General features: G+C 46.6%; 9 protein-coding genes across 9 annotated transcripts; 3 read left to right on the top strand and 6 right to left on the bottom strand.

Moving 5' to 3' along the window:
- Positions 1–768: 768 nt before the first annotated feature.
- On the bottom strand, positions 769–1,734 carry HOO65_080009 (Protein kinase-like domain protein; the record flags this gene model as incomplete). The annotated part of the gene is made up of 3 exons (XM_071004354.1): positions 769–1,023; positions 1,159–1,284; positions 1,342–1,734. 3 exons carry the CDS (start codon positions 1,732–1,734, stop codon positions 769–771), a joined length of 774 nt encoding a protein of 257 aa, XP_070856240.1.
- A 2,132-nt stretch (positions 1,735–3,866) lies between these two features.
- Positions 3,867–4,763, top strand: HOO65_080008 (Phosphotransferase enzyme family protein; the record flags this gene model as incomplete). Its single annotated transcript, XM_071001395.1, has 1 exon — positions 3,867–4,763. The coding sequence occupies one exon, from the start codon at positions 3,867–3,869 to the stop codon at positions 4,761–4,763; it is 897 nt and encodes a 298-aa protein (XP_070856239.1).
- A 1,296-nt stretch (positions 4,764–6,059) lies between these two features.
- HOO65_080007 (Retrotrans-gag domain containing protein) lies at positions 6,060–6,743 on the top strand (the record flags this gene model as incomplete). Its single annotated transcript, XM_071001394.1, has 1 exon — positions 6,060–6,743. One exon carries the CDS (start codon positions 6,060–6,062, stop codon positions 6,741–6,743), a length of 684 nt encoding a protein of 227 aa, XP_070856238.1.
- A 455-nt stretch (positions 6,744–7,198) lies between these two features.
- Positions 7,199–7,933, bottom strand: HOO65_080006 (uncharacterized protein; the record flags this gene model as incomplete). Its single annotated transcript, XM_071001393.1, has 1 exon — positions 7,199–7,933. One exon carries the CDS (start codon positions 7,931–7,933, stop codon positions 7,199–7,201), a length of 735 nt encoding a protein of 244 aa, XP_070856237.1.
- A 752-nt stretch (positions 7,934–8,685) lies between these two features.
- Positions 8,686–9,804, bottom strand: HOO65_080005 (Protein kinase-like domain protein; the record flags this gene model as incomplete). Its single annotated transcript, XM_071001392.1, has 1 exon — positions 8,686–9,804. The coding sequence occupies one exon, from the start codon at positions 9,802–9,804 to the stop codon at positions 8,686–8,688; it is 1,119 nt and encodes a 372-aa protein (XP_070856236.1).
- A 588-nt stretch (positions 9,805–10,392) lies between these two features.
- On the top strand, positions 10,393–11,199 carry HOO65_080004 (uncharacterized protein; the record flags this gene model as incomplete). Its single annotated transcript, XM_071001391.1, has 1 exon — positions 10,393–11,199. One exon carries the CDS (start codon positions 10,393–10,395, stop codon positions 11,197–11,199), a length of 807 nt encoding a protein of 268 aa, XP_070856235.1.
- Positions 11,200–14,296: 3,097 nt separating this feature from the next.
- On the bottom strand, positions 14,297–15,286 carry HOO65_080003 (retrovirus polyprotein; the record flags this gene model as incomplete). The annotated part of the gene is made up of 1 exon (XM_071001390.1): positions 14,297–15,286. One exon carries the CDS (start codon positions 15,284–15,286, stop codon positions 14,297–14,299), a length of 990 nt encoding a protein of 329 aa, XP_070856234.1.
- A 47-nt stretch (positions 15,287–15,333) lies between these two features.
- Positions 15,334–18,336, bottom strand: HOO65_080002 (retrovirus polyprotein; the record flags this gene model as incomplete). Its single annotated transcript, XM_071004143.1, has 3 exons — positions 15,334–17,431; positions 17,825–18,198; positions 18,262–18,336. The coding sequence occupies 3 exons, from the start codon at positions 18,334–18,336 to the stop codon at positions 15,334–15,336; spliced, it is 2,547 nt and encodes an 848-aa protein (XP_070856233.1).
- Positions 18,337–19,421: 1,085 nt separating this feature from the next.
- On the bottom strand, positions 19,422–21,745 carry HOO65_080001 (retrovirus polyprotein; the record flags this gene model as incomplete). The annotated part of the gene is made up of 4 exons (XM_071004175.1): positions 19,422–20,114; positions 20,525–20,917; positions 21,085–21,454; positions 21,712–21,745. Coding segments are annotated over 4 exons (1,490 nt in total), but the record flags the coding sequence as incomplete, so codon positions are not given.
- Between the last annotated feature and the right edge of the window lie 152 nt (positions 21,746–21,897).

The following is a 21,897-nucleotide window of genomic DNA, read 5'->3' as shown; positions in this document are numbered from 1 at the left end:
CAAGCCCAGCTCCTCCAAAACCTCCCTTGACATTGCTTTCTGTATGAGCATCTTGGTGGGCACTGTGAAAGGCAGGAAAGAAGTCGCTCTTGGAAATGTGGGTTATGGAACATCTGATCAAATGCTCTATTTGTTGACTGTATGCCCTTTTCAGCGGCCCAAAGCACCGTACATCAAGAGGCTGAAGTAGGTGAGAGGCATGAGCAGGCATACAGAGCGTGATAATCATGTTCTCCTTGCAAGATTTCTCGAATTCGACGGAGTGGTGACTTTCGTGACCATCAAGGATCAAGAGGCGATAGCGACTGTTCGTTCGCTTAGCTGTGGCCCGATCAAAGTGCTTTAGGCACTCAAGACCCAGCTTGTTATTAGTCCATCCATTTTCGCTCAATGCAATAACCCAATCACCGGGGGGGGGTCGCATTCTTGGTACCAATTGGCAAGGTGATCTTTGCCTGCACTAATGATAAACGGCGGGATCGACTGACCGTCGGCATTAATTCCCTCGATCACAGTATTCCCACGCAACTATAACGGTGGACAGAGGATAATGGAAAGTTACATAATATGTAGAGTTCATGACAAAGCAGATCATAGGGATCAAGAAATTGAGTGACATCAAACCTTACAAACTGCTAACTTCAATAACGCCACTGTCATTGTTACTAACCAACTTCATAGGTCGCTGAACACTATATATTCCCATCAGAGCCTATGTCCACTCTCATACCTCATCAGAGGTTGGTTTCAAGGCCAGTCTGGACGCATTTAATACCCATCAGATTCCCAATCTTCATCTTCAATGGGAGGAGCATACTCAGGCGTATCTTCATAGAAACTGTCCCAACTCTCTAAAGATTCTGGTGGGCCATCAAACTCTGTTGAATTCTCCCAGCAAGACTTCAGCCAACCGAAGAAAACTCCCCGCACAACACAGTGAGGGTAAGGAGTCCAGTGTTCAAATTCCTCAGGACACCTTCCCCAGAACAAGTACTGAGGACTAACTGGCAACTTGCTCTCATACTGTAATCTGTTACAGCCTGGCTGGCTAAAAACTGAAGAAATGTTGAAGTCAAACAGAATTACGCGAGGCATACAAGAAAATACATCAGGACCAACTAATAGCACATTTCGTGGAGCAAAGTCCAGGTGTCTTACACCATGGAAGTCTATTTTCGAGTTGACCTCGAAAGCTTTAGCAAGAATATCGAGCCGGTGCTGAGGAGACATGCTACCTCGAAAGCCTCCCTCCACTATAAACTGCATGGTAACAGAGTCAGGGATCTATTCCATAAGAATCATTCACACTGAGCGTGTGGCCTGTGGTGTGTCAGGATGCACCATGTCGAACGTCCATGACCCATAGTACTTGGGGGCAAGGCTGCCATCAACACCCACCCTCTTTAACTCCTCATATGCTGCAGCTTCACTACTATAGTCCCGATCAGCCCTCCATGTAGGATCATCGTATGAATCGACATATGAATAGTATAAAGGGTCGTATATTTTTGCGATGTAGGTAGTGTCATCGCTGCTATCGTCTAAAGAGCATCGTAGTACTTGAGCACCACGACCATCACGGCATGCCACCTCCTCGAGCACATGAAGATGGTGGATAGTTTTATCAGGGTGAGGAGGCGTGTCGATGACTGGGTGTTGAGAGCACCATTCAGTCTGGGTTTTGCCATCAAGGTCTGTCCATTCAGCCAGTGGGCGTGGAGCAACGTCTGTCATAACCAGAGCCAAATGGCGGAGGCGGTGTATGTGCTCGGATGGAAAGCGATGTGCCACAGTGGTATGGAATTTCCGGCTTGGTAGGGTCAGATGGAAGCGTCCAGGTCATTGGGCGGGGTTTAATGTTTTGATGTGGTGGAGGATAGGACATTTCAGACTACAATCGATAATGGATGTATGTCAGGTTTTCAAAAGACCAAACGCCAATGTTTAGCGTGGCAAGATCCAGCAGCCATATAAGGTGGCCTTAAGCGCTGGGAAAAACCAGAGAACCAATCAGCCATCAGGCCTATAAAAGTAAAGTGGTGTTGGATGAAGTGTTGGATGAACTACATGGAGGATGGGTATTGTGGGGAATTTGCCTTTGGTCGGGTTAACCCTAGGTAACCCCGAGCCTGAATACTTCAGCTTAGTTTTCCATGATGGAAGAACTTAACACCTTCGAGAAACAATAGAAAACAAGCTTCACCATAACAATCAATCTGTATACCAGCACGTTTCCACGTGCAGTTGTACAGGATCACGAGTGACTTCAAAAGTGATTTAACTGAATTCAGTAGATTGTTCTGACAAACAACAACATTAACACACTTTGTATGCCATCTCATTCATCTTATATACTCCAGCCTCTTGACATTGGCTGCTTTAGACCTCTCAAGAATGAATATGGTCAAGAAATTGAGCATCTGATCAGGTGTTTGATAACCTCCGTGTAAGGCTTCACGAGATACAAGAAGATTCAATTGTATAACAGCTCTGTATTTAAGAAGAACTCGATAAGTTCTAAAAGAAACTAAAGGGAGCTATGCTAACGACGGTGGTCAAGTGGTTTATATGTACGTTGGGAAAGATGCACTTTGGTAGGGGGACTAGAGGAAGACGCTAGGAAGACACTAGGAGGACACTAGGTAGACGCTAGGAGAAGGGGCTAGAGAGAGAAAAAGGGGCTTTTGGTGCATCGTATGGTTTCCTGGGTGAGGGCAAGGCCTGAACCATACATGATCCATAGATCATTACACTCCGTTTCCAAGACTGACTTCTTTACAGCATTTTATGCTGTCCATCAAGCCACTATGACAGAAAGGAATATCAAGGGGGGGATTTAGAGGAGCTGGACTTGTTCCTTTACATCCTAAAAGTGCCATCTTTAAGCTTAATGTGCAGCTACAGACCCCAACACCACTTAAGGAGGAGGCTAGCCTTCCTGACCCATGGGTTCCCAAGACACCAAAGAGTACTTGAGGCCACTTTTCAATCTGAATACCTTGAAAGGCAAATCAGGTGGCATCAAAGTAGCTATCCAACATCTATTCTTGAGGTGCTCAAGTCATTTTCCAAGGGAACAACAGCAATAATGCATCAAATGACATTATTGAAGTCTGAGAACCAGACGCTTCAACAGTCAAACGAGACCCTTAGCAAGCAGTGCAGAGCAAAAAGAAGGCAGCTACATAATACAGGAACAATGACTGTAGATGATGGTAGGGAGACGATTGATCAAAAGGACATTAACACATAGATAGAGGGTGAAATATCAAGAAGCAGTGGTTGAGGAGGGTCAGGGCTAGTGAATGAAAGGCACTGTAGGACATGTGGCTGAACTGGTCATAATGCAAGAACATGTCAGATAGTTCCTACAATGTCTGTAGAAGAACATAGCACTTAACTAGTTTCAATTGTTTAAATCCTTTAGTTATTGTGTTTTTATGCCATGTTTTGTCTTGAGTATTGATTTTTTTGGTCTGCATACTTGTTTGGTTCACATGCTTGTCATGTACATTGTGTCCCAAGGCTTCATTTCTTTTATATTGTGCCCACAAGGATTTATGAGGCTTCATGATAGGGTGTCAACCCTTACATGGGTGTTCAGCCACCAGCCACATGAGGGGTGGGTCCTGGTTTTGAATAAGTGGGGCAGTTGTGGGATGCTAGTGTGCCATGCAATATAATTAATAGCTGTTTATGTGCTAGCCTCTGATAGGTATAATGTCAGCTGCCATTTCCATTAGAAAGGCAAGGCAATGGTTTTATCATCAACAGCAGACCTTTCTTCTACAGGACAGCTTCTGCACATGTAACTACTCTCATACAACAACCCAAAAAGCCTTAAGAGTTGCCTAGAATTCAGAACCATGGGCCTCAAACCCAATATGCCTTCGCCTACACAACTCCCTTATTTCTGCAACCCAACTGAGTTAACAGATACTCTTCCCACACTAGATGAGATTGAACACACTGCAGTTCGCCTTCTGACCATGCGTAATCCACAGTTAGACTGCGTTGTTCTTGTCAGAGGTTGTTTTGTGGTCAAATATGGCAAGCATGTGGCTGAAAACGAAGGCCAGGCGCTTCTGTTCCTGGCGCATCATAGCTGTATTCCCATACCACAACTCTATGCCATGTATTATGAAGCCAGCAAGCTTTTCCTGGTCATGAGCAATATGCCCAGCACACAACTGAGTCTGGTCTGGGAGGGCCTGTCTGGTGACGAGAAGCAGCATATATTGAAGCAGCTCAGGTCCATTTGGACGTATCTACAGTCGATCCCTGCGCTGCCAGCCTTCTTCAGCGGTGTCTGTGGCGGGCCTCTGCAGCATCGCTTCTTTCTCTGGACGGAGCCAGACATTAGAATCACCAGGCCGTTCTACGCTGAGGAAGATCTCGGCCGGGCACTCGCGCTTCACTCACGAAAGAACTGGGAGGGGAATGAGCGACAGCCACAGACCCCTGCTTTCTTTGCCTGCCATTTGCCTACAGTGCTGCGGGGCCACCCTGGTGTGCTCACGCATGGCGACTTGCAGCGTAAGAACATTCTGGTGGAACAGATATGTGTGGATGGCACTAGTGAGGGTGAGAGGTGGTTTCGTGTTAGTGCAGTGCTAGACTGGGAAGATGCAGGCTGGTATCCTAGCTACTGGGAGTATGCTGCTTTATTTGTGGATTTTGAATGGCATGACGACTGGCCTGAGAAGGTCGAGAGTATCCTGGACCCATACTTGCTTGAAGCAGCCATGCTGAAGCTCATGTGACAAGACTTGGATTATTAGCAGCTTGACTGTTGCCTCACTGGTCGCCTGCATACCTGGTCTTGATGCTCTGATAAGAAGGCTTCCTGAATTGAGAGAAGGTGGCATACGCATTTCTAATTTCTATGAAGATGATAAGTTCAGTCTTTTGAACAAGCTTCATCTCACTTGGATGTTTTCAAATAGGATTTATGTAGCTTGGCCAGTAGTCATTGTCATGGTTTGGAAGACAAGGTGCTCATTACAACCAGTTCAGATGTTCAGATAATGTGTATTAGAGAAGGAAGAAGGAACTGGAGGATTGTGTGGTGCTAAGAAGGTTATTTTTCCATGTGTATAGAGCCCTACTCACAGGTATAGCCTTAACATCACCCTCTCCTCCTCTTCTTTTTGCTTTTCAATTGGGTTGAGTGTGTCTCCTTCTATGTGTTCAAATCAACAGTGTTTGTCATGGGTTGGATACAAGATGTTCTTTGTAGCAGGTTTGGATAATCATAATACATGCATTGAGGGGAAAAGGAGAAAAAACCATCTAAACTATCTGAATGTAGGAGGGGTTTTAAGGGATTAATATGGGGGAGCATACCCACTATATCCCAGGCGCAGCCTTAACAGAGGGCACAGTCATTCTTGAGTTTTAGGTAGACTTTGTCGCCGACTTGGAACAATTCCATGACTTGTCGGCCCTTATTGGCATGGCGTTCCTGTACTTCCTGAACTAAGGCCATAGACATCTGACAAAATGCAGTGGCTTCACAGTGCTTTGCCAGCCAGTTGTGTCCAGCTGTGGCAGGGGAAATAATCGAGGCAGTTGGGGCGTGGAGCATTGGTTTCAATAGGGTCTACATGGTAGCCATTATTGCAGTTTAGTACTGAATATGGAAGGCGGTGAAGGTGGATGGAAACACAGGGGGTAAGTAAAGTATTTCACCCTGCTCACCAGCACAACCTTCTAGATAGACTCCTTTCCCTCCTCATCAATCAATAAAGACTATATACGTATCATAGCATTGCGCCTTACCCGTAACAAATTGATTGATCTTCCACAAAACAAGAACACCACATACCAGAAACTTAATGCCAACGTATCAATTTTCGTCAGAAGATTCAAGCATTTACGAAAGCCCGACAGATCACGAAGACGTCCCTGTTGAAGACGTGAGAATCCATAGTGTCCCTGTTGAAGACACGAGAAAACGCACGATGCAACAAAACACGCCAGCAGCAGCCCTAGGCTGCCCTACGTACAATGGCAACTGAGCCCTGTACAGGGCTTGGAAGGACCAAATGCAAGGAGCAATGGAATACGAAGATAACCTCAGCGACAAAAAAAAAATCACCCTTATCCTAATGTCCCTAACTACGCAAGCCAGTGAGGGGATCAGCACAAAACTGACCAAACTACGAAAAAAAGAAGGGGCAACTGAAGCTGAGGCGTGGAAGGTCCTTGACAACAGGTTCGATGACTCTGGACATATAGACGCCGCACGCATGAAGCTGAACGCCCTGAAGCAAAAAGGAGACGCCTATGAAGCATACGTCCAGGACTTCTCCAAACTGCTACAGGAGGCCAGAGGACAGGAATGGCCAGAGGAGATCAAGATAGATGCCTTCCGCAAGGGACTGGACAGGAAGGTGACCTACTACACACTTGCCACAGCTCCAGGCAAAACACTGGAAGAGGAAATCAAGATCTACAGACAAGTGTACACAAACATTCAGAGAAACAAAAACCTCGACAAATTCAGCACGTACATCAGCAACCCGAACCAGCACGATGAGGCCCCAAGAGAATATGGCGATCCAATGGACATAGACTCGAACTATACACAGTCTTACTCCACCACAAGACCCAAGACAACACAGAACTCTGGCCCTGGGCTACCAGACGACCACAAGTGCATGGGCAGAGTCGCAAAATGGGTCAGCAAGGAAGAGATGTCCCGAAGACGCCAGGCAAACGTTTGCCTACGCTGTGCATGACCCAAATGCTGGGCCAGAGTTTGCCCCCTGAAACCAGCAAGAAGGCCAGCCCCTATTCAAACCCAAGTCAACAACACCGCAGTTGAGGAATGGAATACACCACCGGTGGAAGAAATCTCAGTGGCGGATGATCAGGGAAAAGCCTGAACCCTGCGCAAAGCCGTGAGCAGGGGCACCAAGAGGAGGATCTGACTAAACTTTGGTTGAGAGAATGGAAAGAAACAATGGACTGTAGTCTTCTTTTAGTAGAAGTGTTAGGGCTGAGCCTGTGAGGTGACAGGTGACAAACCCCATGAGACATCCCACAAGACATGTCACACAACCCAGCCCCTTACTATAGTACGATAAAAACCCCTCAACCATTTGAGTAGCTTAGATAGTTGTTTCCTTTCCTCGTCAATGTTGAATCTTTGATTAACTCCGATCCTGTCTACATGAACATGAACAACTGTACACTAAACCGTGACACTGATTCGATGCTCAATTCGTCGACCATAGTCCTTGCCAAAGCACCTGACATCAAAAGGCTGAAGTAGGTGAGATGAATGAGCTGGCATGTAGAGTGTTATTATGTGGTTGTCTTCACAATATTGCTCACAATCGACTGAGTGGTGGCTTTCATGCCCATCGAGGATCAGAAGGCGAAAGTGACCGGTTGATCGGCCCTTAGTATGTCGGTCAAAGTGCCTTAGCCACTCAAGACGTGTCTCATTATCAGCCCAGCCATTATGGATTGTCGCAATAGCCCAATAGTCCGCGAGTTTGCTTTCTCGATACCAGCTGGCGAGGTGATCTTGGCCTGCAACCACGATGAACGGCGGGATTGCCAAGCCTTCAGCATTGATCGCCCGGATGACGGTAACCCGTTCTCGGTTTCCTGGCTGAACTGGTTTAGCCTTTCCATGTCTTTCCACGCCTGTGACAACCATTCCACTTGCAATAACGCCCATGGTAAAGCCAGTCTCATCAAAATTGTAGATGTCAGCTATGTTGATACCATACTTCGCAATTGTGCTTTCCACGAGCCTAAACCAATCGCGAATAAGGACTGGATCTTCGCATTTAGCCCTCTCGTAGTCATATCTACGATTAAAACACGTCTTCAGGTCTGGTTGTCGCTTGATGAAGTTAGAAGCCGAACGTTTGCTGACGGGTGACGCGTCGCGGTCGGCGAGCAGTCGGTTGGCCATTTCTTCCACACCACAAAGATGAGGGGGGAATCCTCAATACCCTAGGGTGATAATGTCTTCAACAACAAGCTGTTCATCTAGATCGGATAGTTCTCGCCTCTTAGGGACAATATCAATTCGAGAAGGTTTGCTGTGATATCGATCATAGAGGGTACTAGGTGGGACTTTGTATATCCTTGCAGCGCGATAGATGGGTCATTTTGGGTCATCTCGAAGGGCCTGAGGAGTAAGAATTGTATTCTTTTTGTGAGAACAATCTACTGAATTCGGTTTTATCACTTTTAAGGTCACTCGTGATCCTGTAAAACCACACGTGAAACTGTGCTGATATACAGATTGGTCGAATTGGTGAAGCTTGTATCTCTATTCTTTTTCTGAAGTGTTATGCACACTTAAGCTGGAGTATTCAGGCTTTAGTTTACCCATGGTTAATCCGGCAAAAGGCAGCTTCCCCACAATACCCGTCCTCCGTGTAGTTCATCCAACATTTCATCCAACATATTGTGATCCAACTATGACGCTGGACAGAGGCTAATGGGAAGTTAGACAATATGTAGAGTTCATGACAAAGTGGATCATAGGGATGGAGAAGTGGGGTCACATTAAAACCTACAAATTGCTCACTTGAATGATTCCACTGTCATTGTTACTAACCAACTTCATAGATCGCTGAAAACTATCTATTCCCATCAGAGGCTATGTCCAATCTCATACCTCATGATAGGTGGGTTTCAATGCCAGTAAGGAGGCATTTAATATACATCAGGGTGCCAATCTTCATCTTCAATGGGAGGAGCATACTCAGGCGTGTCATCATAGAAACTGAGGTAACACTCTAAAGATTCTGGTGGGCCATCAAACTCTGTTGAATTCTCCCAGCAAGACTTCAGCCAACCGAAGAAAACTCCCCGCACAACACAGTGAGGGTAAGGAGTCCAGTGTTCAAATTCCTCAGGACACCTTCCCCAGAACAAGTACTGAGGACTAACTGGCAACTTGCTCTCATACTGTAATCTGTTACAGCCTGGCTGGCTAAAAACTGAAGAAATGTTGAAGTCGAACAGAATTACGCGAGGCATACAAGAAAATACATCAGGGCCAACTAATAGCACATTTCGTGGAGCAAAGTCCAGGTGTCTTACACCATAGAAGTCTATTTTCGAGTAGACCTCCATAGCTTTTGCAAGAATATCGAGCCGGTGCTGAGGAGACATGCGGCCTCGAAAGCCTCCCTCCACTATACTATGCATAGTAACAGAGTCAGGGATCCATTCCATAAGAATCATTCGCACTGAGCGTGTGGCCTTTGGTGTTTCAGGATGCACCATGTCGAACGTCCATGACCCATAGTACTTGGGAGCAAGGCTGCCATCGACTCCCGCCGTCTTTAACTCCTCATATGCCGCAGCTTCACTACTATAGTCCCGATCAGCCTTCCATGTAGGATCATCGCATGACCCGACATATGCATAGTATAAAGGGTCGAATATTTTTGCGATGTAGGTAGTGTCATCGTTGCTATCGTCTAAAGAGCATCGTAGTATTTGAGAGCCACGACCATCACGGCATGCCACCTCCTCGAGCACATGAAGATGGTGGATAGTTTTATCAGGGTGAGGAGGCGTGTCGATGACTGGGTGTTGAGAGCACCATTCAGTCTGGGTTTTGCCATCAAGGTCTGTCCAGTCAGCCAGTGGGCGTGGAGCTAGGTCTCTGTGATAACCAGCGCCAAATGGCGGGGGTGGTGTATGTGCTCGGATGGAAAGCGATGCGCCACAGTGGTATGGAATTTCCGGCTTGGTAGGGTCAGACGGAAGCGTCCAGGACAGTGGGCGCCATTTAATGTTTGGATCTGGTGGAGGAGAGGACATTTCAGACTAGAATCGATAATGGATGTATGTGAGGGTTTCGAAAGACTAAACGCCAAGGTTAGCGTGGCAAGATCTAGCAGCCATATAAGGTGGACGTGAGGGGGACCCTAAGCGCTGGGCAAAACCAAGAACCAATCAGCCATCAAGCCTACAAAAGTAAAGTGGACAATTAAGCTGGTTGTTATTCTTAGTCAGCACATGATCCCATGACTGTTTCAGAGCACTTAATAGGCGCTTAACAGCATACTACATCTATTTCAAGTCACAAATATTCCATGATCCATTCGAATTACTATCTGTGAGATTCGTGTAAGTCCCTACTTTTTCTTTATTTGGAAATCGTCACATCGATAACCTTTCCCATTGGCGCTTGTTTTGACTTTGCAATCTCCTTGGCAGATCGAAACAGCCAACATAGCTAAGTGAGATCATGGCAAGTATGTTTTTAACGCAGCATAAACATAAGAACGGCGCGAGCCAGGTACTATATATACTGTGTTCTCTCACGCTCAGTAGCCCCAAGTTTGTAGTCCAACCTCACATCAAGTTCTCAATTTCTCAAATTCTCTTTATTCATAACTGTTCAACATGACCACTATCATTGACTCTTTCTACCAAGCCATACCAGAAGTGCAAGTTTCACCTCCCCTGGGTACAAGTCGTAGGACACATGTGTCTGGCTCTTCAACTGCTTACGCGGAAGCTCCCTATCTGGCATTCCACACCGATCTGGTCTTATGGGAAATGTATGCTGACAGGATCCTCCAACGTCTACACGCCAGTGACTCTTTTAGTTGTAACTATCTTGCAACCTGGGAGCCCTGTCGACGTCTTGTCAATGAGGCAGATGTGGCAGATGCTGCAGCTGTGCAATTGATGAACCCTGTTGAAATGGCATTCTGTGCGATTCACGGTAGCCGAATCAAGTCTTTGAACAATTCTGCCGCTCCAAACCGCTCACGTGCGGATAAAGTATGGATGCGGTATGATGCCGTTCGAGGATGGACACATTTTGCTATTCTTGACTATAAGAAGATTGGCACTATAAACGAAGACGAAGTCTTCCGTGCTTGTGTATCGCCTAGCGATTATCATAGTACTGTGGATAGTCAAGTCAGTCTTTTTCGGGGAGACATTTTGACTATAATCAAGCAAGGTGTCAACTATTCTGAAAGCTATGAGACACGATACATCGCTTTCTTTGACTGGGATGTTTTGCTTCTTCTATATTTTGGCGACCGAATAGGAACGACAGGAGGATCATGGTGTTCTTTAGCTATTATAACAGACAAGAGGCACATGAGGAAAGCTCTTCTTGGCTTCCTTGAGAGAGCCTATAAATCATCTGTATCTGGCGAGGCAAGGTTGAGCTCGATTGTTCCTAGTATTCCTTAAGGCTCAGTTTTTGTTACATATGATTGATCACTGGCATTTAAATTATTTAAACCTATCTATCTACATTGGAGCCTTGGTAAATTAGATAAATTGCTTTCTTTCCCACAATAAATTATCTCTTATCGTTTATCGTAGAGCTGAATATAAGAATAACTACAGTGTAACTTGAACAATTCGGCTTTTTGATAAAGGTCTCATGTAGAGCCAAAGACAAAGTATTGCGGTTTAGCACTGAATATAGAAGGCAGGGAAGCAGGGCAGGAATATTAGTGGAGTTGTCAAGGGTAAGTTCACAGATTGGTTCATATGATCAGGTCCAGGAATTGTCAGAACTTGGTTCATAGCTGTTCATGTAAACTGGTCTGGAGATAAACAGAGATTCAACATTGAGAGAGAGAGAGAAAGAAACTTGTCTAAATGACTTAAATGAATGGGGGGTTTTGTACCTGTCTAGTGGGACTGCTTTCTGCCTAAACATGACTAAGCAGACATTCAGCAAAGGACATAACTGTAACTGTAAACCCCAGTATAAATAGTTATCGCATAACGTCAATGATAAACGAATGCACTAACTATGTGAATGCACCAAAAATATCGACCCTCAAGACAAAACAGAGCATAAAAACGCAACAAAACATCTAATCGATTGAAACTAAGTGTTATGCTCTTCTGTAGACACTGTAGCAGCTTTTTGACAAGTTCTTGAATTATGACTAGCCTTTCCACAAGTTCCACACTGCCTTACCCTTGCTAGTCCTGACCTTCCCTGACCACCACTTCGGGATAATTCTGCCATCACCTGCGCATCAACGTCTTTCTGATCAATCTCACTCCTTCCCTGATCTATAGTAATCTCCCCTCTATTGCGTAGCTTAGTTCTTTTTGTTCCATGAGGCCTGCTAAGGGTCTCATTTGCCTGTCGAAGGATCTGGACCTCGGACTTCAACAAGGTGTTCTGGCACATTGTTGTGTTCATTCCTTTTGAAAATGACTCAAGTGCCTGGATAATTGGTGTTGGGGAGCTGCTTTGATGCCTTCTAATTCGCTTTTCAAGATATTCAGAATGAGAATTGGCTTCTAGCACTGTCTTTGGCGTCTTAGAAACCCAAGGGTCGGGGAGGCCGGCCTCCTCCTCGATCGGTGTTGGAGTCCGTAGCTGCACGTCAAGCTTAGATATCACACTTTCTGGATCTAAAGGAATGATTCCAACAAGAGAATAAGAGAGTAGGACGACGCCAGAGGGGAAAAAGGACGAGGATGCAAAAAGAAGGGCCTTGAACTATAGGGGAAGCATTACAATCAATTGATCAGATAGATATTGATGCAGAGGTAGCAGCTGAATCCTCAAGTGGTAGTCGCGGAAGGTCACAAGGAGCAAAGGTTCAGCAGTGTAGTATTTGCAGAAAGACTGGACATAATGTAAGGACCTGTCAGGAGACAATTGAGGTCAATAGAGAATAGTATAGTGATTAATTTTAATTGATTAGATAGATTGTGGTGTTTCTATTGCGAATTTAATTCAGAGGGTTGGTAAAAGTGCATCACTCACTTATCTGCGTCGCTCGCTTATCATATACGTTAATGCTACTGTCATTATTACTAAACAACTTCATTGGTCACTGAAAACTATATGTTCCCATTAGAGCCTATGTCCAATTTCATACCTCACAAGAGGTTGGTTTCAAGGCCAGTTTGGAGGAATTAACTACCCATCAGAGTGCCAATCTTCATCTTCAATGGGAGGAGCATACTCAGGCGTTTCATAATAGAATTTGTTCCAACTCTCTAAAGATTCTGGTGGGCCATCAAACTCTGTTGAATTCTCCCAGCAAGACTTCAGCCAACCGAAGAAAACTGGCCCACAAACACAGTGAGGGTAAGGAGTCCAGTGGTCAAATTCCTGAGGACAACTTCCCCAGAACAAGTACTGAGGACTAATTGGCAACTTGCTCTTATACTGTAATATGTTGCAGCCTGGCTGGCGGAAGACTGAAGACCGGTTGAAGTCAAACAGAATTACGCGAGGCATACAAGAAAATACATCAGGACCAACTAATAGCACATTTCGTGGAGCAAAGTCCAGGTGTCTTACACCATAGAACTCTATTTTCGAGTTGACCTCCAACACTTTAGCAAGAATATCGAGCCAGTGCTGCGGAGACATGCAGCCTCGAAAGCCTCCCTCCACTATATTCTGCATAGTAACAGAGTCAGGGATCCATTCCATAAGAATCATTCACACTGAGCGTGTGGCCTTTGGTGTTTCAGGATGGACCATGTCGAATGTCCATGACCCATAGTACTTGGGAGCAAGGCTGCCATCGACTCCCGCCGTCTTTAACTCCTCATATGCCGCAGCTTCACTACTATAGTCCCGATCAGCCTTCCATGTAGGATCATCGCATGACCCGACATATGCATAGTATAAAGGGTCGAATATTTTTGCGATGTAGGTAGTGTCATCGTTGCTATCGTCTAAAGAGCATCGTTGTTATAGGCTGGGCGCCTATGAGAAGGTTGAGCAAGGGTACAGGAAAGGATCACGTGAAGGGGAGACGTGTCCTTGGCAAATCCTCGCAATACTTAAAGAGGGGGAACACTCTAGTTTTTACTTCTTTCTCTTCTTTCTCTTTTCTCGTTAGTTTATTTAACAATAAAACGCTTTAAGGTATACTTCTTGAGACATCAATAGCTAGCACCGGCAACAATCGTAGTATTTGAGAGCCACGACCATCACGGCATGCCACCTCCTCGAGCACATGAAGATGGTGGATAGTTTTATCAGGGTGAGGAGGCGTGTCGATGACTGGGTGTTGAGAGCACCATTCAGTCTGGGTTTTGCCATCAAGGTCTGTGTTAAGGTCACGATTTAGGAACTGGATCTGCACAGCACTTAGGACTTAGGGACAAATATTTCGCATTGAAGAGTAAACTAAACTAACAGTTGATTTCAGGTGTGCTGGATGGATACTTATACCAGGAGCTAAGATTATCATCGTCAGAGGCAGATTGTGATTATCAGAGGCAGATTGTGATCGTTAGGGGGTGATGAGAGGCCTCCCATTTCCTTTTCTCCAAACAAGGTGCAACCTTAATATCAGCCTCTTCTTCTCCTCCTTCGGTTAGTTGTTTGGCCCTTTTCTTGGCACCACTGTTTATATGCATCTGTTTCCAGGAGGGCATCAATGGGTTCCCATGTTGCTTCTGTGTAGCCTTTCCATTTGACTTTGACTTGTTTGTTGTCTCTGTGGGTGCGTTCGCCTAACACTTTCTCGACTTCCCAGTAGTTCTCTCCATTGATCACTCCCATGGGTTGTGGTTGGCTGTTATGGGTGTCTTGGGATGGGAAGGGGTCATTGGCTGCTAGTCGCAATCGGTCAACGTGGTAGACGTCGTGTGATCGTGAGCCAGGAACTTCAAGGCGGTATGTATGGGGTGTCACACGTTCCAACACTTTACAGCGTTGGTGTTTTTGTCGCAACTTCCGTCCAAGGCCTTGGCCTTGTTGTTCAGGGCGTAAGGTTAGCCACACGAATGAGCCGATGGGGAAGTCTGGTGCTGGCCGGCGGTCTTCGTTCTCTCTCTGCTCCATTTCTGCCCTTGCGAGAGACAAGTTTGCGTGTGCCCATTTCTGGGCGTTTCTCAAATGTTGCATGACTCTTTCGGCTTGTCCAAGGGGGCCGTTCTCGTTGGGCTCTGCAGGCAATGGTGGTGCTGAGAAGGTGCGTGGGTGGTAGCCGTGTAGCAAGAAGAATGGGGAGACATTGGTAGCGGCAGAGGGTGTTGCATTCAGACTGAATTCCACTGTTGGTAAGAGATTTAACCAGGCTGGGCCTTCAGCATTGAGTTTTGCCAGTTTGGTCTTAATTTCAGCATTCATTCTTTCTGCAGCACCATTTGTCGCTGGGTGGTATGCTGTGGTTGTCAGTCTTTCGATGTCTAGTCTCTTGCATAGGTGACGCCAAGCTGCATTGACAAACTCCCGGTCAGAGAGTATCGATTTTGGCATCCCATGGATTCTGTAGTAGTGTTGAAAGAAGCTATCAGCTACTGATTCCATGTCCAAGGAGTTGGTGGGGATGAGCATGACGCCTTTGGTCAGGCAGTCGACTATTGTCAGTATGTGTGTATACATTATACCCCCTTCTGTGCAGGCTCTAGGGGTCCTATGAAATCGATGGCAATCTCTGCCCAAGGTTGGTCAGGAATGGGTAGGGCTTTGAGTGTGGTTTCTTTGCTGTCTCTTCGGATGTTTGCGCTGCCACAGACTTGGCAATTTCGACAGAAGCGGCGAATATCCTCCACATAACGAGGCCAGAAGAATTCACGTGCGAACTCGACTTGCATTGTGTTTTTACCAGGGTGCAGTAGTGTTGGTGAATCGTGGATGTTCTGAAGTACTGCTGTGCGTAGTGGTTCGTATTCTGGTACCCAAAGTTTGTATCTGAAGCGTACTGCTGAATCGGCGTCCAGGGAGCAGTCTGATACATTTACCCTTAGTTTTGTTCTGATGGTTTCAGGCCACTGGGACAACCCTTCAGTTAGAGCTCTATGGATTTCTGCATACATTTCATCTGAATTGCATGCTTCTACCCAGAGTTCTCTCAGGACAGGGGGAAGGGAGGGTACTGCTTGTTGGGTTCCTGTTGTGCAGATTTTCGGTGTTTTGGAGTCGCCATGTAACATGGTCACTAAGCGGCCTTGGTAGCGTTCGTCTGATGCGTCGTCTGGGGTATCTCGGCGAGAGAGTGCGTCTGGGAGGGGGGATAATTTCCCAGGGCGGTGGACAATGCTGCAGTTGTACTCACTCAGGGTGAGGTACCATCTTGTCTGGCGTTCTGATAGGTGCTGTAACTTTGTGAAGTGCAGTAAGTTCTTGTGATCTGAGAGGATGGTGAATTCATCTCGTAAACCTTTCAGTTCACTGCGCCATTCTTTCAGTGCACAGATTATTCCCAACATTTCTTTGTCATGGATTGGGTAGTTACATTCTGCAGCAGTCATCTTCCTACTGAAGTAAGCACAGGGCCGTGTGGAGTTGTCAGCCTGTTTCTGTAGGAGGGCAGCGCCTAAACAATAGCCTGAGGCGTCTGCTTCTACTATAGTGGGAAGTTCGGGATCGTGTGTACATAGAATGGGTGTTGTCGTGAAGGCAGTTTTGAGTTCTTGGAAAGCTTCGTCTTCTTGTACACCCCACTGGAATGCTTGGTCTTTCTTTGTCAACTGTAGTAGGGGATTGGCAAGTTTGGTGAAGTCAGGGATGAAGGAGCGGTAGAAGTTGCACAGGCCTAGGAAGGAGCGGACGTCTCTGATTTTCTTTGGTGTTGGCCATTCCGTGACAGCGGACACTTTGGAGGGATCTGTAGAGACAGACCCAGGTTCGAGGATGTAGCCGAGGTACTTGACTTTAGTCACTGCGAACTCACATTTGTCAATGTCAATTGTCAGTTTTCCTTCCAGGATCTTCTTTAGTGCTAAGTTGACCTTTTCATAATGGTCTTCAAGCGTTCCATCAGTGTAGATCAAAATGTCATCAACGTATGCAGACAGCCACACATCTAAATAGGGCCGTAGAAGGGAGTTCAGGAAACTTTGGAATTCTGCAGGAGCATTGGCCAGGCCAAAGGGCATTACTTTCCATTGAAAGAGGCCATGTCTTGTCCTGAAGGCTGTTTTCCACTCATCACCTTCTGCAATTCTTATGTTGTGGAAGGCTGAGACCACGTCTAGCTTCGTGAACCATTTTGCTTTAGAGACGTTTTTTAATGTTTCCGTAATGTTAGGCAATGGGTATCGGTTCTTCTTCATAACAGCATTCAGTGCGCGGTAGTCCACACAGAAACGTAGGCCACCACCGGGCTTCTTGACGAAAAGAATTGGTGCGGCAGCGGTGGATTGACTTTCTTCAATGTAACCCTTTTCCAATAGCGCTAGAAGAGTTTGTCGTAGCACGACTAGTTCTTCTCTTGTCATACTGTACAGGGGACCCCAGGGGGCTTCTTCGTCTGGCACTGTGAGTTCTATCTTGTGGTCGTGTCCAGGTCGCCGTGGGGGAAGTTTCTTCGTAAACTGTGCGTCAGGGTCGAACGCTTTGACATTCTCAGTATCAATCCAGTGGGGGACCTTCTTCTTCCAGACATTGGGGTCTGCAGGCTGTCGGTCTCTCTGGAGCCTGTCAAGGGCCTTGTTGATATCATCGATTGAAGCCGTGAACACACGGAGAGAGTCCTGGCTGACAGTGTGAAGGATCTTCGTAACATCGTGAATTTGCTCCAACGTTGAGCGGAAGTTTGGAGAAAAGGAAATGGGAGGCCTCTCACCACCCCCCAACGATCACAATCTGCCTCTGATAATCACAATCTGCCTCTGACGATGATAATCTTGGCTCCTGGTATAAGTATCCATCCAGCACACCTGAAATCAACTGTTAGTTTAGTTTACTCTTCAATGCAAAATATTTGTCCCTAAGTCCTAAGTGCTGTGCAGATCCAGTTCCTAAATCGTGACCTTAACAGTTAACCCGATGTACTCGGCTTCCGTTGTTGATGTTGCCACGGTTGCTTGTTTCTTGGAGCTCCAGCTTATGACCCCTCCAAGTCCGATGAACACCATCCCACTGACTGACCTGCGGTCTTTTGCATTTGCGTAGTCCGCGTCACTATATCCGACAATATCCATCCCCCCTTGACGCGCTTCGTAGCATATGGAAAATTTAGATGTGTCACGCATGTAGCGCAGCACTCTCTTGAGCCCTTCCACGTGTCTTGGGGTTGGTCTTGCCGATGCCTGTGCGAGGCTTGATACAGCAAATGCTATATCTGGTCTCGTCATAAGGGCTGGGTACATGATTTTACCCAAGATTGACTGGTATTTTGTCGATTCCAAGATCATTTCCCCTTCTTGTGCAGGTTCCACGTCCTTCCAGTCTCCAATTGGTGTGCGGATCGAAGTCTTCCTATGTTCTCTAAAACCTGATTGGTCGACCATTCTCTGGATGTACTGTTCCTGGTTTAGCCACATTCGTTTCCGGGATCTGTCGCGATATACTTGCACCCCGATTACTTGAGTAGTTTCACCCAGATCTTTGACCTTGAACTTCCTCGAGAATTCGTCTTTAAACCACTGGATCGATTTCATGTTTGGCGCCGCAATGGTAATATCATCCACATATAATAGAACCAATATCTTTCTTTTCTCATGAAAGAGCAAACACGGTTCTGTTATCGTTTTCGAAAACCCCATTGCCCTGAGATGCGCTGTACAATCCTCATTCCACTCGTATGCGGCTTGCTTCAAACCATACAGGCAGCGTTCCAACTTCGCAACCATACCGTCAGGGCATTCAACGTTCGCCAGCAACTTGACGTAAACCTCTTCTTTCAGCCTTGATTGTGCAAACGCATTGCATGCATCAATCTGGTGACATTCCAGGTCATATTGGCATATGGATGCCAAAAATAACCTCAGAGTCGCACTGCCTGGTGTTGGTGCAAAACTTTCAAAAAAGTTCACACCATACTCCTGCCTAAAACCTCGCACGACCAACCTTGCTTTGTACTTCTCAAGTTTTCCATCAAGGTCGTACTTCTTAGCAAAGACGAAGCGGGTGTCTATTGGGACACATCCTTCCGGTTTGGGAACAAAGCGCCAGGTCCCGAATTCGGTCAGAGTGTTTAACTCCCTATCAATGGCCCTTCTCCATCCTTCGCTTTCAGTTGGGTGCAGAATAGCATGATTGAGTGTCATAAAAGGCTCGGACAACGCTATCATGGCTCTTTGCGTCGTTCCGTCCTCCTTGTCTATTCTCTGTTTGCTTCTTGGTGGCTGCTCCTCTATCAATTCATACCCTTCGCTATTTTTTCGCTTTGGGTTGTTTCTGTAAGGCTTCACGAGATACAAGAAGATTCAATTGTATAACAGCTCTGTATTTAAGAAGAACTCGATAAGTTCTAAAAGAAACTAAAGGGAGCTATGCTAATGACGGTGGTCAAGTGGTTTATATGTACGTTGGGAAAGATGCACTTTGGTAGGGGGACTAGAGGAAGACGCTAGGAAGACACTAGGAGGACACTAGGTAGACGCTAGGGAGACGCTAGGAGGACACTAGGTAGACGCTAGGGAGAAAAGGGAGCTTTTGGTGCATTGTATGGTTTCCTGGGTGAGGGCAAGGCCTGAACCATACATGATCCGTAGATCATTACAATCGATCCCTTCCCCTCCTTTCAGGTCGCCCAGGGATGGTCAGTGGTCTGCTCATATTCTTCTAGGGCAGCTGTGTCTTCAAGGTGCACTAATGGTTCCCAGGTTGGTTCTGCATAACCTGTCCATTTTACCAGCACTTGGTATTGTTTCCTGTATTTCCGGTGTTGAAGGATCTTGTCCACTTGGTATTCCCCTGCAACTGTGTCATCTGTGGCTTCCTCCTGTGATATTGGGGGTGGCTTGGGATTGGAGGACACTTGGGATGGCAATGGGTCTTCTCTGTGCCAGCGGACTAGGTTGACGTGGAATACTGGGTGGATGCCAGAGGGGGTGTCAAGTTTGACAGCATGGGATCCAACAAGGCCAATGACTTTATACAGTAGTGCTAACCAGTCGAGTTTCTTTGAGGGGCGTAGGGTATGGACATTCTTGAGTCTCAGGTAGACTCTGTCGCCGACTTGAAATGATTCTGCAACTTGTCGGCCTTTATTGGCGTGTCGTTCCTGTACTTCTTGGGCTAAGGCCATAGATGCCTGGGAGAATGCCGTGGCTTCACGGTGCTTTGCTAGCCAGTTGTGTCCTGCTGTGGCTGGGGAAATACTTGAGCCAGTGGGGTGTGAAGCATCAGTTTCAATGGGGTCTATGTGGTAGCCATGGCAGAAGAAAAAAGGGCTAATGCCTGTGGATGCTGAAACCCAGTTGTTCAAGGCGATCTGTGTCACGGATTAGCCTACAGATGTTCGTATAAGCAAGTTCGGAGATGGTCAAAGATTACGCATTAAAGAGGAAAGGAAAGGGAAACTACTCTAAACTAGCTAGTTGGTGAGGAAGGTTCTTATAGTCCCTTCTGCGGGGTGGGTCTTCTATAGTGGGGCTGGCCAGCGTGTCCTTCCAGGCGCAGCCCTTACATCTGCCTCCTTCTTCTCCTTCTCGTTTCCGGTTGTTGTGCGTTAGTTTCCTTCCACTCCTCCAGTGCGATGGTGTTCTCCAGATATTCAGCTGGTTCCCACGTGGGCTGATTCCATCCTTGCCATTTGACTCAGTATTGTAACTTGCCATATCTTGTCCTCTGGTTCAGTATCTTTTCTGCATCATATTTGTCTACACCATCTTCATGTCCCACTGGGCCTGGACAGTCATCGTGAGTAGTCTGGGATGGGAAAGCATCATCTGCTGCAGGTCTGAGTCGGTCAGCATGGTAGGTGTCATGAGCTGTCGAGCCTGGTACATCCAGCTTGTAAGTGTGACTGCCAACCTTTTCTTTCACTTTGCAGCGGATATGTTTGCTTTGTAGTCCACGTCCTAGTCCTGGTCCAAAATGCTCCTTTCGCAGTGTCAGCCAAACCCAGTCACCTGGTTGGTAGTCTCTGTGTGGCCTTCGTTTCTCATTTGCGGCTTCTTCCATAGTAGCTCTAGCCATGGTAAGGTTTGCCTTGGCCCAATCTCGAGCACTCCTCAACTTGTCCAAAACCCGTTTTGCTTGGCCAAGCGGGCCATCAGGGTTTGGTGGCGGTGTCTGGGGGGTTCCAGGTCAATTGTCTTGGGGTGATAGCCATGACTGAGGAAGAATGGTGATATTTGGGTTGCACTGCTTGGTGTTGCATTGAGAGCAAACTCGACCATTGGGATAGCCTTCAACCAATGTGGTCCTTGGGCACCAAGCTTAGCAAGTTTAGACTTGACCTCAGCATTCATCCTCTCAACAGCTCCATTAGTTGCTGGGTGGTATGCTGTTGTTGACCTCCTTTCCACTCCAAGTTCTGTGCAAATCATTTTCCAAGCTGCGTTGACGAATTCTCGGTCCGAAAGTATGGATCTTGGTAGCCCATGGTGCCTGTAGTAGTTGTGGAAGAAAGCATCAGCCACATTTTCCATATCCAGTGCTTTCATTGGCATTAGGAGCACTCCTTTCGACATGCAGTCAATCACGGTGAGTATGTGGGTGAATTCCTCCTCGCCTTTCTTCACTGTTGGCAGTGGGCCAATGAAATCGATTGCAATGTCTTGCCATGGCTGATCTGGGATAGGCAGGGGTTTCAACAAGCCCTCTTTGCTAGTGCGCCAAGTATTTGTGCTTCCACAGACCTGGCAATTTCTCGAAAATCGTCGTACATCTGCAACAAAGTTGGGCCAAAAGAACATACGAGCCAGTTCTGCATATAGCACATTCTTTCCAGGGTGTATGAGGGTAGGTGAGTCGTGAACATCTTGCATCAATGCTGTTCTCAAGGGTTCTGAATTGGGGACCCAAAATCGGCCTCAGTACAGTACTCGCATCTTGTCGTCCAAGGAGCAGTCACTGACGCCCACACGCAGTCTGTGTCTGAGATCTTCTGGCCACTGGCTGTTAGGGTTAGTTAGGGTTAGGGTTAGGGTTAGGGTTAGGGTTAGGGTTAGGGTTAGGGTTAGGGTTAGGGTTAGGGTTAGGTTAGGGTTAGGGTTAGGGTTAGGGTTAGGGTTAGGGTTAGGGTTAGGGTTAGGGTTAGGGTTAGGGTT

Source organism: Ceratocystis lukuohia (genome assembly GCF_044167205.1).
Source record: "Ceratocystis lukuohia strain C4212 chromosome Unknown Supercontig8_pilon, whole genome shotgun sequence".
In the NCBI taxonomy this organism is placed as follows: Eukaryota; Fungi; Ascomycota; class Sordariomycetes; order Microascales; family Ceratocystidaceae; genus Ceratocystis; species Ceratocystis lukuohia.
This window is presented reverse-complemented; position numbering and strand designations above follow the sequence as displayed.